The sequence below is a fragment of the Numenius arquata genome, chromosome 11, assembly GCF_964106895.1.
Source record: "Numenius arquata chromosome 11, bNumArq3.hap1.1, whole genome shotgun sequence".
Classification (NCBI taxonomy): Eukaryota; Metazoa; Chordata; class Aves; order Charadriiformes; family Scolopacidae; genus Numenius; species Numenius arquata.
The window spans coordinates 2095188-2109577 of NC_133586.1; the positions used below are offsets into that span (position 1 = coordinate 2095188).

General features: G+C 44.5%; 1 protein-coding gene across 7 annotated transcripts in view; it reads right to left on the bottom strand.

Annotated features, from left to right (window-relative positions):
- The window catches only part of SMAD3 (SMAD family member 3), a 78782-nt gene that overhangs the window by 37658 nt on the left and 26734 nt on the right, over positions 1 to 14390 (bottom strand). The window contains exons 4-5 of one of the 7 annotated variants that reach the window (XM_074156276.1): positions 10750 to 10759; positions 5035 to 5048 (exon numbers count right to left, since the gene is read on the bottom strand). The exons of 5 other annotated variants lie outside the window; for them this stretch is intronic. In XM_074156276.1, the coding sequence (XP_074012377.1) occupies positions 5035 to 5048; positions 10750 to 10759 (24 nt within the window). Of the gene's footprint in view, positions 1 to 5034; positions 5049 to 10749; positions 10760 to 11528; positions 11539 to 14390 lie in introns of all 7 variants that reach the window. One more of the 7 variants, XM_074156277.1, reaches the window with a different exon arrangement.

Genomic DNA, 14390 nt, shown 5'->3' on the forward strand with positions numbered 1-14390 from the left:
CTAAACTAGCTAAGTTCTTAAGATTTTATTTTTATCCACTGCGAGCTCGTGAAAAAAAATAAAAATACTCAAGGAAAAGATGAGTTTTGCATTCAGGCTTTGAATGTGCTGAGCTTGGGGAATTAGCTCTCTCTCTGCTGGTGGAAAGTTCCACAGTTCTGGCCCAGCTCTTCACACCAGAAGTATCTCTCCTCCTCCTCCTCCAAACACTGCTTTCTCCTATTTCAGCTCCAATTCTTGCAACAACAATCTTTGCTCCCGCTTTGCTGAATGAACCGAGGATCCCTGGGTAGGTCCTTCCCCCTGCCATGAGTACAGGTTTACTTGTGAGACAAGCGAGGAGTGGCCCCCGAGAGCAGCTACTCCACAGGCTGTTATGTTTATTATAATTAACAGCACCGCACACACATCCTATTGCTTTCACAACACTCGCCACAATTTGCTTGGCACGAAGAACCCATCGGCAGTCAGCCTGCCACAACCTCAACCTTCTTAAGGCGGGGACCCGTGGCTTTATTGAAAGCACCACGAAGTTTGTTTGGAGAAACATTACGGAGATGAGATGTAAAACCCAGCGTTTGCCGCTCAAACGCTGGCTGAATCCCAAACGATGGGAACTCTTACACCCGGCAAAACCAGACCTTCAAAGGCTTGTAGGCAAATATACTGTCACTGAGTATTTTGTCATGGAAGCAAGAGCCTAAAAATATAACAGGAGCAGATAATGCACTGAGACAGGCCGGCGCACATCCTGTCTTTACTCTGTAAACACCACAATGTGAATTGGCACCATTGTACAAATCAGGCCACCCATACAAAAATTAGGACAGCAGTTTGTAATAAACCAGAGCCTTCATCCCAGAGCTGCTGCGCTCCTCGTCCCAGGAATCTTGCTCTGAATTAGAAGAACACAAAACCTGGTGGGAGCTCAGCTGGGCTGCCTTGGACAGGCTTCACTCGCCTGCTGGGGGCCTGGGGAGGCCTTGAGAGAGAATCATCAACTGTCTCGGTTGGAAGGGACCTTTCAGATCATCGAGTCCAACCATCAACCCAACGCTGACAAAAATTACCACCGACCCACGTCCCTCAGCACCACGTCTGCCCGGCTTTTAAATCCCTCCAGGGATGGCGACTCCACCACTGCCCTGGGCAGCCTCTGCCAAGGCTTCACAACCCCTTCAGTGTAAAAACTTTTCCTAACATCCATCCTAAACCTCCCCTGGTGCAACTTGAGGCCGTTTCCTCTTGTCCCATCGCCTGTTCCTTGGGAGAAGAGACCGACCCCCCCTGGCTACCCCCTCCTTTCAGGGAGCTGTAGAGAGCGAGAAGGTCTCCCCTCAGCCTCCTTTTCTCCAGGCTGAACACCCCCAGCTCCCTCAGCCGCTCCTCACAAGACTCGTGCTCCAGACCCCTCACCAGCTCCGTTGTCCTTCTCTGGACACACTCCAGCCCCTCAATGTCCTTCTTGTCCTGAGGGGCCCAAATGAGATGGTCTGACTCACCGCAGCGTGGTTCCCTGCAGTTGGCAGTGGTTTTTATGTCACCTTCCCTGCAACTGAAGGGCTGTTGCTGTCTCCTTTCTCTACACAGAAATCAAAGAAAAAACAGAAGTGCCCCGGGGTAACCAGAATACATTATATTCTGCATTCCTTGTTCCCATTTGCAAAATTTGGGCTTGAAGGGGGAAATATTTTGTTTAACATAAATGAGAGAATGGCAAAAGCCATTCCAGATTGAAAAAAAGTGAAGCATCAGGGGCACAGTTCTCCACCTGAGGACAGTAAGATTCTTTTCTAGTTCTAGTAGATGGAGTTTAGCTAGATTTGGGTGAAATTAGACCCAAATTCTCAAAACCTTCAGATGCCTTTTAGGTCTTTTATTCTTATCAAAATCATCCCTGTTGGTCTTGATGCTTCTCTATAAAATACATGTGATAGGTCCCTCTTGCAGAAGTACATAAGGACACTGGAAACACTCCAGAGTTTAGATACCACAAGAATGGAAGACAAACTTTAAAAAGCATTCACTGCAGTTATTCGTAACAGTCCCTAAAACAAAAAAAAAAAACACATAAACAATCCTTGGGTATAACAATACACATGATCATTCAGACAGTCTAATCTTTTCCCAGAACCTCCAATGTGCCCAGAGCTATGTAAAGTAAAGTTCTAGGCGTAAAAAGGGTATTCAGAAAGACAAACAAAAACAGGTTCCCAAAACCTGCAAGGTTAGTTACCTTCCAGGAAGGGAATGAGCAGAGCCCTCCAGCTGAACGGTGTGCGCTCATTTGCACATGGAATGAATTCAGTAAATTCCATTCCAGACCTCTAGATCACTGACTTTTGAGGATGCTAATTGCTTTATGGTAGTACTCGCTAATCCCTGCTAAACCCCAATCAAATATCAAGGCTAATACACAACCAGCATGAAAGAGAAAGTCCCTGACCCAAAGAGAACGTGATTTCCATTTACAACAGGATGCAACAGGTAAATGAAACGGACAGGCAGGAAGGAGCAGTTATCACAGGAGCAGTTATTATAGACCAGAAGTGTGAAGTGGCTTCACGGGGAAAAGAATCTAAAAACATCATCACCACATTCTTTTTCCAGCAATTAATCGGATTTTACTTTCAAACCGTGCGTGCTAAAGTCCAAGTGGGCAAATCTGGGAAGCACTTCGTTTCTTTTTACATGCAGGGGAAGAAAAGAGGGGAAGAGACAGGCACAGAGCCAAAAATATACATTTTTCTGAAAATCATAGAGTGACATCAGGAAGAGGAGGCTGTGGGGAATATGTTTATCGGTAAAGCACAGAGCACCAAGCCTTTTTGTTTTCCTCCACAGATCACCCTTGATAAATTATCATGACACTCTGAGGGATTTTAAAAATCTGTTTTTTATTATTACTCCTATTTTTAAGGAAGATAAGGCTGTCTCCGGTTTTGAAACTTCGACAGGGGCCACACACTCCCACACAGAAGAATTTTACTGCTAGAAAAGCTCTGGCTGCTCAGCCAGCTGCTACTGAGTAGCTCTGGTGCAATAAAAAAGCAGCGCGGCCCACTCTGAGAGGCACTAAGACTCTGTAACGTCCCTGCAGAGAAGACAAAAACGTTAAGTCAGAAATTATTTGCCCTGAGAAGCCGCTGAGGGCTGAGCGGTACATGTCTGCATACCACACAGCACACATTTGCTTATACAAAACCTCTGGTGGGAGGAGCGGGAGCGCTGGATGCGGCCGCGGGGGCAGGACCAGCACCTGAGACTCAGCAGCGCTGCAAATAAACACAGTTTACACACGGATAACTGTACGGTCCGAAGGCGTTTTGTTTCTCAACAAACAGCAATAATATAGAAACTGTGCAAAAAAAAAAAAAAAAGGGGGGGGGGGGCATTGGATTTTCTTGAGCCAAATCCTTCAGATGTTAAAAAATAATAATAATAAAATAATCCAAGAGTGGAGAAGGGCCAGGGTGCGTCCCTGCAGCAGGGGAATCCTCGCAGGATCAAGGCTGTGGCTGATGCATTCCTGACTAATAAGCCAAGGTGCATCCGGTGGCTGTTGTCAGGTGCCGGATTGGCAAAAGCACTCCCTCGTAATGGCTTCTTAATTGTTTTCCGACAGCCATGACACGTTCTCCGGAGGGCTGTGAAGGCAGGAGTTTGGAAGACAAGAGTGCCATTTGTCAGGAACGGGAGCAGAGCAAACCCACCACCTGCTTCCCGTCTGCGCCTCTGCCCTTCTCACCTGCTGATGTGTTTAGGAAGCTCCAAGTGTGGTCCCCAGCAACCAATTCCTCATTACCCAAGCTGGCACTCCAGAAACGCCCCGGCGACACTATGTTTAAGCATTTGCTAGACTTTGTGCATCGGCTCCATTAATTTAACTGCTTAAATCTCAGCATATACTTAAGAGGGCTCTGCAGAAAGGAGATGATTTAGGAAGCCCTTAAACGCTTTGCTCAGTTAGGATGAAAGAGACTTCGAAATCTTAAAACACTGCTGTTATCTTAGATAATTGTTTAAAAAAAAATAAAAATAAAGGCCTTCCATATTTTCTTTTGCGAGCACCTATTATTTCAACCCCAGCAGGCAACACTGTCTAATGTACCTCAAGGCAACAACTATCCATGCTTATCACCCCTCCTGTGTTCTAAAATCCTACCTGAATAAAAGCCAACATATTTAGCATTTTGCTTCCTGCTGTAAAGATTTGACAACTGTGGGCCTTGTCTGTGAGCAGAGGAAAACCAACACGGAATATCATGTGTCATCTCCTTTTCATCGCATGCAAACCTGGGATAAGCCACAGGGGCAGGTAAAGGCACTCACTCGCCTTTTACCCAAGCTTTCATGCACAATAAATTAAGAAGGGTGGGCCTCTACTCAAAGTGACTTTTCTTTAAAGCTCTATATTAATCAAATCCCTTCGGAACGAGTTCATTTGAATGTATTTAATTTTACTTTGAGGCTGATAATAGCACTAGTGTATTGCATCATCTTCACTAGAACAGTAATGCCTTTTAAGTTTCTTTTTAGTAGCTGCCTCAGACATGCCTTAGATAATTTTGTTGGCCAACTGAGGACTAATGCAAGACACATTCTGTGAATAAACGCATTTCCAGAGCCTCAGTCTCAGAAGGTGATTTTGCAAATGGCCAATGAGAAGTGCCTGCTTTGAAGTGTTCCTGGAATCAGTTACAGTTGCTTAAACCGCTGATCAAATTCTACCAAAAAAGGCTTAGAGAAATGTTACTTCAGACTAGGTTTATCTTTCCTATAAATGCAAACTACTGCATTAAAAACAGAACTTTCCTCTATGAAATACGCACTTTCACAGCTTCAGAGTATTTAACTGAGGTGCTTAAAGTCAACATTTCATTTTCTTTCTTGGAACAGTTGAAAAAATTTAAAGCCAAACTTCACTGAATGGAAAAGGTAACTTCAAAAGGCTTTCCCCTAAAAATAAACGATGAATTTACAGCAGCCTATGCGAAGGACCGGTTCCGTTACTCGTAGTGATACAGGGTTAACACCAGTCTACTGTGCTCCGTAAAGGAAAGGAAAATCATTACCAAAGGTCTATGGCAAGAGAAAATGAGGCTCGTTGTGCTCTGTGGGAGTTGCTGGGTGCTCAACAAACCCCCATCAGGCCACCTCTTCTCATGCTTCAACAGACTTAATTTGATTGCACACCTAATTAAGTAATCCTGGCCCGAGCTTCCCAAACCCATCTGGATTCATACTTCAGTTTCACTGGTGAAATCCCAAAGCGTGCTCTGCCCAAAATTCAGTGCAGCAGCCTGCGGGAAACGCACAAGGTTATTTTCTATCGTATCATTCTAAAAATGGTCTGCCTGGTATTTTGGGGAGGGACCAGAGGAACGGAGACTGCTACATCGAAGGATTCATTACATTTCTTCTCTAAGATTATTTTGTTCTACTTGGTATTTGTCACAACATTAAACCACTTTGACTTACATTTTACACAGAACGTTTACAAGATGCGTGGGCAAGGTTAGCAATATATATTTTTTTAAACTTGATTACTTTCCCCCCCCAACACACAGACTCCGAGTTACTTTTTACATAAGGTTCCTATCACAGTAAAAATACCAGGATTTTCCACATGCACTACTGCTTAAGCACGGCATTCCTGGCAGGTCTTAATGCGTCTGAAGTGATGGCATTTACTTCCCAGTATTGCTCCAAATCCTATCTGAGGAGAACATGCACCTGAAAAACACACCCAGGGAAGCCATGAAAGGAAATACACCGAAGAGCTCACGGACAAGGCAAATCGTAAGCGCCTTCCTTACTTTAAACCTGTAGACACTTCGAAGAAAGCACACAACGGTGCTGCCAACTTGCTCTCGCTGGAGCATTTTGTTTTAAAAGGCTGTTCTCTTCTTGTCAGGATCACAGGAATCCTCAAGACACCCTTCCTGAAAAGTGTCAGCGTTGCATAAAATGGGTTTCAAGAAGGAAGGGAGATTTTTCAAACATCTCCTTAGCGAAATGCTGCCTGGGCCCTTTCCAGCCGGTTGGTGCGAGAGCAGTGCTGTTACTCCGCCTTTGATGGCATTATTCCCTGGGCACATGCCTTTGCTGCTCTCATTTTGCTGTGGTTTTCCTAACATTATGCTTTTATAGGAGACTTTTGCAGCAAGTTTGAGGGAAATGACATCACCGGCCCTCAGTTCAATCAGCTTAATACAGAAAGCTGCCTTCAAAGAAGCTTTTAAAAACACATTTTCGGTGGCTCTTTAGCATTTAAAAAAAAAAAACGCTTGTGCATCCAAGCCTATAAAGTCATATAAAGAACTTCCAATTCAAACATCTGAACACTGATACATATTCATTCTCTGTGCTGCTAATTAACCACAAGCTGATTTCCTTCAGCAGTGTGTTTATTTTAGCCGCGTGGTTGTCCAGAATCCACCTTCCAGAACATAGCAATAATCAGGCTTCACAAAACAAATAGCTACGTTCACTGCTATACTGAAAAAAAAAAATCCCCATCGAATCAGTGTTTTGGCTTCTATCAAGAGCACAGAAGGTACCAGGCTCTGATCAGACCGGGAAGTCTCCACTTAGAAAGGGAGTATTTCTCAAGGAGCTGGTAACAACAATTTTTGCCTCTTAGTAGATTAATTAGGCCAAGAGTGACACGATACAGCAGCGGCGAAGTTAAAACCCCAAATACTTGGTTGTCCAGCAACAGATTCCCATCTCCAATATGCTCCTCTTCCTCAATACACAGCGGCAAAAGGCGAGACGAATCTATGCTGGGGAACCGTGTGGGCAACCAGGAGAGAGAAAGGATTCAGCAGCAGCTTGAGAGAAAATGGCAGCACGTCACAATTTGTCCCCAGAAAAAGAAACTAAATCCCAAGGGAGTACGCAGTTCCCTGAAATAAACCAAACGAGCCCTCTAATATGAAACCTAGAAACGGAAAAAAAGCACAAAGGGGCAGAGACAGGAAGGCGAGAGGCACAATGGGCTCTTTTTAAAGGCGGCGACAAAGCACTTGTGCCGGCACAAAAGGAGCGAGAAGGCATGAACCCATCCATCAGCGCTGGGGAAGCAGGTCCTAGCGAAGACACAAGTTCTAGAGATGATCAAATCGGAGGTACCTTGAGGAGAAGCTGCCCAGGAGGGAGCTGCGTGACGGGGAGAAGGGCTCAGCTACATTGCTGCTGGCACCGTGACATTAATTTTACCTTCCCACCGCTGCTTGGCACCCTCCTCACTTGTGTTATTTATAGCTCGAACCTCAAATTTTTTGGAATAATTAATCCTTAAAGCCAAAAAGTCTACACCATGTTTAGTGAGGTACTTTTAAAGCCAGTAATAAACAACTAGCACCTACTTTATAGGGCTGTATTCCAGGCGTTGACTGTCAGCTTTACGGAGGTGCCTTAATAAGGCAGTGGACGTGGGCTTCAGAAACCCGAGGCTGCAGAAAACAGAGCCTTCCCAGCACAGCCACCAAAGTGCCTAACGGGAAATTAGCCTCCATCCGGCTGTGTCACTTCAGGAGACACCTTAATACTTCATATTCTTTATTTCTGCAGCAAACAGGCACTCTCCCTGCCCCACGACCCTCCTGAACACAGTCCCCTTAATGAAAAGCTGGTCTGCTGAGGCACATCTACAACGGTATGAACAACAGCACCGCAAATCCAAAAGCACTCATGGGTATGCTACAGAGAAACTATGGGGGTGTTGTATATAAGCTCTTCCTTCTTTACTCTTTAGGCTTCAAAATAGATTATCAATTCTGTCACTAAGCGTGAAACGAACTATGCAACTGTGGGGCCATGACTCACTTAAAGAAAAGCAGAATTGAACCTCACAGGCTAAATTCTGACTTTATAACCCCGTATGCACAAATAGCACTGTTAACTTGAGAAAGACTAACCAGAGAAGGTACAGCTACCAGTGGCAGCCACGTTAGGCACAGGGAAAGCTACCTCGGCACTGACTACGTGTGAAAGGACTGGTCTGCAAATGCAGGAGGCAACTGGGTCCCATTCCACTCTGCTGTCACTGAACTCCGTATTTTCTGGCTGTAGGTTCTCTTAAATACTTGTCTTTATTTTTCCAGGTAACGCCTAACATTCTTTCACGGGAAGATCTTCCATATGCTAGGCAGAAATATAGCACACCTCTTATTTAAGTGAACCATTGCTGGGCTTTGCTTGTTGCATTTACATTATGAAATGCTTTTTGATGGCACTTCAGGATAGATTGCCAGACAGAGAAATCTTAATGACTGAGTATGAAGGGTGATAAACGAAGGTCAATATTGCCATTAACTGCTACTAATAGGTGGCACAATACCAAAAATATCCAAGCCTATGTTCTTCATTGATAAAAAATGCACACTTCCTCATAATGATTCCCAACAGTCACCCCAAGGATCACAAAGTAAAAGTAACTTGCATTGCCAAAACATCAAACAAAAAAACCAAACCAAAAAAGTATAAGCCTTGCTAAAAAATGTTGCTTTGACCTCGTCAAACTCATGAGCTGCATGTATTCATCACTCCTTGGGGGACTGCATTCCCGAAGAACAAGCCCCTCCTTCATGTGGGGTGTTACTGGTTAAAACAATTTAGGAAGACGTTTTTTATTCTCCTTGTTCTTTCTACCACCAATTGTTACTCATGCTTTGTTTCTGTTTATGCAATCAAGTCCTTTCACTCTTAACCATGGCCTAACTAGGGTTCTAACCAACATAAGGGCTTCATGTCATATGCTGGTAGGCAAACGAGCACAAGACGGTATTCCAAATTGTCAGTAATCCCATATAGAACTTTGTGACTTTCTTCTCCCCCCAGCAAGGTATTTCTGCCGACAAGGCACACACACGGACACATCTCAGCCCTGCATGTGGTAGAACATCTCACCATTGCACAGCCCTGGTTTTGCTACAGCCCGGTTTCGCACAGCTCTGACTCCTGGATGAGAACTCTCAGCTCCTTTATCTTCTCTTTTCACCAAACCAGGCCTGAACTCTTCAACGGGACAGCAGTGTAAATTAAAGTGTGATTCTTGTCATCATTTTTTCACCAAAAGCCCTACTGTTGATCAGCGGTATCAGTAAGAGACATCTTCTACCGTTTTAAATTATTTAACATTTATAATGGGTATAAAATTCTACTGGCAGACTGTTTAGCTCCCTTGAAGAATATTACTAAGGCACAATATTCCACAGTAAAACTTAGCTTTTTTTTTTTTGGTGAAATGCAGGATTTCCAACCTCAGTTAAATTCTTAAGGCTGGTTGGATCGCTGTGCTGCCCAGCGGCAAGAGTAATACAGGACGTTAAGTACCAGCTTCTTTTTCAACGTTCATCTTCCATCACCATCTTTTTCATCTTCCATCACCTTTTGCTCTCACAACGTGGTCCTATCCATACGTGCAAAAGTAAAAGCCATCTGAAGTGCCAGCTCTTCACTAGCAGGAGGTACACGGGCAAGATGTCTTGTACACATGGCTCTGTCGAAACCCTCAGAAAACTTAGTGGCAAGTCAGGATACACACTGATACAAGATCCTCTGTACTGTGAGGGCACCCTCCCTTGAGACTGTAATTGACCAAAATTAACCGAGTGAAGTCATCGAGAGACCAAATGTTTCACCAATAAAATCTAAAAAATAATCACGATTCCAAAATATAACTCATTAGCTGTACTTATTTGCCTTAAAAATACCTTACCCAATGAACATGTTTACTCACTGCTCTTTTCCTCCTACTAATCTGCTCATGACTCTTGGCAAGTCAAGTTTTGATTCCATTTCTCCTGTAAATTGGCTTTAGTTTATTATTATTTTTAAATCTAAGTAATTTAGAAGCTCAAGTTGAAAATCCTGCTTCATCGTCCTCATGCAACACTTTTCTGACTGCTAGCATCCCTCCTGGCACGTACTGGCCCATTATGACTTTGTACGGCATCGGGAGATATTTTGCACCAGAACAATCCTAACCTGTCGACATTAGGAACCAGTTTAGGTTTTATGTCAGCTTTTTCTATGAACAAAGCAGTCCATCCCTTCCCCTGCCTCACTGAGGCAGGGATCTATTTTGTTATTCCCCAACAAAAGGCAGGAAAGGAGAGGGGAGAATATATGAGGCAACTTTCAAGAGTGCCTTACCTCATCACAGAAATCCAGCTCAAGCAGAACTACTGGTGAATAAGAAGTTAGGCCTCCCCACCCTCTTCCCTTACCCTAAAAAAAGCACAGCTATGAGAAAGGGCAAGCAGAGAAGACGACTCTGGCTACTGCCCAGCAGGGCTGAGAAGTCCCCAGAAAGGGTATTAGAGGGCTACGTTGGCTGCATTTCAGGCACGGCGGTGTTGGTAGGCAACTCGGTTCCCCTTCCTGGCTGTGGTCACGCAGCAGGCACGGGTTACAAACAGTCACACTTTGGTGCTTGCCTGATACCGTGGCATCTGTCTTCCCTTGCAGCGCTGGGGCACAACCTGAGGACTGCACAAATTGTCTTTACTCATTAATAAAAGGATGCTGCAATTCAGCCTCTGCACCGTACTCTATCCCCAGGTACATTACTCATGATGCTGAAACTCTATACGATGTTTTCAAGAGCATTAAGTTTTCCCTCCTCATGTGATTAAACAACAAAGCGTTTATGATAACCTGAAAAACAAAACAGCATTTTCTATGGAACTAGGCAATTATATGGTGCCCATTACCATAGCATTCAAGTGCCTGATACACTTCTGCGTACCTCTCTCAGTGCCCAAAAGAATTATTTTCTCTCTAACTGAGCCGAGGTTATGGTGAGAACAGGAGTGCAAGTCCACCGGCTCTCTGTGAGCCCTAATGTTTAATGCCATTTCCGTCTCACCTACGTGCACAAACACTCTTTGCAAAAAGCAATTGCAACAAGAAATAATAAACTTTATCTTATATCTCACAGTGGCAAGACAGGAAATTCTTTCTAATAATTTACAACAGTAAAGAGTAAAATTTACGGTATGTACGCTATTCTACTATAGATATTTCAAATAGCTTCCCTGCTTCTTAACAGTCCTCCTGCCTAAAAACTTCTAAAAGTGTGGGTGTGTAGAGGGAGGCAGCGATGGTGCTCGCTATCGTGCACACCCTCCTTGCTGCCTTCGTCTTTACGGAACAGCCACCCCTGCTGTGCCAGGCAGAGCCCGGGAAAGGCAGATGCACGGAACCCCAACAAGCAACTCCCCTGTTCCTCTTCAGAGATTTAGGACTTAAATCCAAAACTCAGGAAGAGGTTGCGAAATGCACACGGGCTTTGGATCAGGCCAGTCATGGCTGTGTATATATTTGCTTAGTATAACTTGGAAAAAAATAATTTAAAAAAGTATCACAGTCCAGGGCTTACACGGCATTCCCACATTGCCTCCCCAGCAGTGAATTCTGTGGATTGAACTTTACCGATCCGCCTCTCCGGGTCTCCCTCAGGTCACCCTAAAAATGAAATACCGACTTTCCCCCCCACCGTTGCAAATTACAATAACTTTGTCTCATCTACACTATGTGGTTTGGTATAATCAAATACATTTTGAATGAGTATGGAGTGAATATACACAATGGCAGCCTCTTATTAATTGGCTGCTATATTAAAAAAAATTTTTTTGGAGTGTCTCTTGTGGGAATTCCATTTGCTGAGTCTGTGCAGGAGGCCTCCGGCGTTACTCAGGAGAGAAGAGCTTCACTGGAGCTTCTCCAAAAAAGCAAATACAAACCCAAATTCAAGTACCCACATTGCAGACTTCACACTTCACCAAAAAACCCTCCCCCTCACGCTGACAAACAGCAAAAGTCACCCTCTAAGGAATCAATGAAGTACACGTGTGAAGTACACACAGAGTGAAACTACAGGGGTTTGACAACCCACTCCAAATGGCATCCCTGGGGGTGTTCACGGCCAGGCTGGACGCGGCTTGGAGCAACCTGGTCTGGTGGGAGGTGTCCCTGCCCGGGGCAGGGGGCTGGAACTGGATGGTCTTTAAGGTCCCTTCCAACCCAAACCATTCTCTGATTCTGTGATTCTATACTGAAACTGAGGAGTCCATAGATCTGCACGGCCAAGATTACAGAAGAAAAACTAGGGAAAAGCCTCTACTCACCAACCTTTTTGCCCCCCCCGAGCAGAGTCGCTCACCCAAAGGCCATACGCACGATGGGACCAAGGGGGACCAGGTTCTTGCTGCAGAGCTCAGTCCTCGAACGCAGCCAGGGCAGGGAGCCCACTGGCAGACGGGGAGGCTCCACCGGGCTTTCGCTCACCGCGGCTTCCCCAGTGAGAGCAGGGGATCTTCTGGGGACTTCCCTCCTCTCACATTCAGTTGCTCTCAACTACTCAGCCACAACATCAGGGGGCCATAAGAGCAACTTGACGCTACTTTTGCACACCATATTACTCATTTACAAACTCCAACCCAGGCCTCAAACATCTCTACATCTTCTGGGCTGCTCTGGGGTTTGGGTTTCTTTGGCCAGCCAAGCACACGAGGCTGTAAGCACAATTTGCTTTGCTTTCTCCAAAAAGCATTTGGCTGTAATACAGTAACTTTTAAGAGCGTTACCAAGAAACCCCCCATCAATTCTTGTGAAAACCAAAGTACCCATTGGAAGTGATACCAAAAGCTGAAGGCATCTTGCCAACAGCTTAAAGGAGATGTGTAACAAGCTGCAGATCACAGCACAAGCTGTGCCACCACGTCACAGTGAAACATCTACACGTGTTAGTTCTGTCTGTGTGTCCAACACACGGTACCCTCAAAGTGAAGTGGAAAAGAAAAAGCGTAAGATAAGGAGGCAAAGGGAAATGGAACCATAGAGACTTGCCCCTGTCATGGGCAAGGGGGAATGTCACCCTGAGCGTCTGGCACGTTGTGGTAGGAAAGGGAGATGGGATGTGGGCTCACTGGTGAGGAACAAAACTAGCCAAGAGAGAAAAAACGATGGAGATGAGCATCCAGGAGAAATGGAAAACTGGTGACAGAGAACTGCAGAGAGCTCCAGAGGTAGATGGAGTGGAAACCATTACAGCAGGGAAGGTGACATGAGACTTTTGGTGTTATGGGCAGAAGAAGGAATACATCAAGCCCCCCCAGCGTTGAGCTGCGGGCACAGAGAATGGGCTCCAGTGGGGATGCACCACCTTGGCTCAGGAGCGAACACAGCAAAGAACGGAAAACAAGTTCCTCTCGTTAGCTCAAACAGCCTCATCTCATTAGACTGGTATAAAACTGAAGTTACAGCATAAAGTTAATCTCTCCTTTGCAGTAACAGTTTACAGCAGCAGGTTGTGAAGAAGGCAGCTGGCACACATCTCTCCTGCAGGTTGCCAAGGCACAAGCAAACACTCAAACCTCTGATTAAAAGCTCCTCTTGAAGCCAAAAGTGAAACAGTTGTGACACCTGCGAGAAAGGCAGCACTATTTAACTCAAGAATTCCCCCAGCTTGTTAAGTGTTACGTTTCTTGACAGTATTTCAATTGAGTGCAGGGCCAAAAAAATACCAACATCTGTAACAAAACTCCAAACTAGCGAAAAAATCACTAAGAAAGGTCCTCGCACAGAAATGCATACCAAAACCAAGATAGCTGTTAGCACAACAGGAAAAAAAACAAAACCACACACCAAAAAAAAAGAGCCAGGGAGACAGAGCAGTAAAGTTTAATGGTTTTTAATAAGAAGCATCTATCAAGGGAAGTGATTTACAACTTAAAAGTCTTGAAGGGCAAACTGTTTAGAGGAACAACGGAGTATTAAGCTCAAGGGGAAAACATTTTGCTCATTTACCTTCTCTGGGGAAAAAAAAAAACACAACAGAAAACCAGTACATTTAAGGAAATTTCTACTTTTCTGATAGTATCATATAAATAGACACACATTTATAATCATTTGATAGCTTGGATGTATTAAGTTGCAATTTAAAAGTCTTTCTTTTCAGTGTTGTATGAACTACACCGGGAACATCAACAAGTTTAAATAGGGTGCCACTGACCTTCCTCTTCCTGCCCTGGTAAAGACGCTAAAAATTGGATAATATTACAGAGAAACTGTGTTGCAATTCCTAGGCACATCAGGGTCAGCTAAAGTTCAGCCTTCCCTTTGAACTTTCTTGCCTCTGTGGGCTATAGTCAAATACTCAGTGTTATTTCAACATGGTTTTTAAAGTTTAATTTCCTTTTTGTGGCTTTGCGTTATTAACATTATTGACGTTAAAAGTGATACGCAGTCCCCTTTTCATCTTTCAGAAAGCACAGAAATATTTGCGGATTCCTCCCCCCTCCATTAATTAAAAACTTGCCTTTGCAGCCCTCTTCAGTCGCTGCACAAGGCCTTCGCCGCCCAGAAGTCAACGGAGA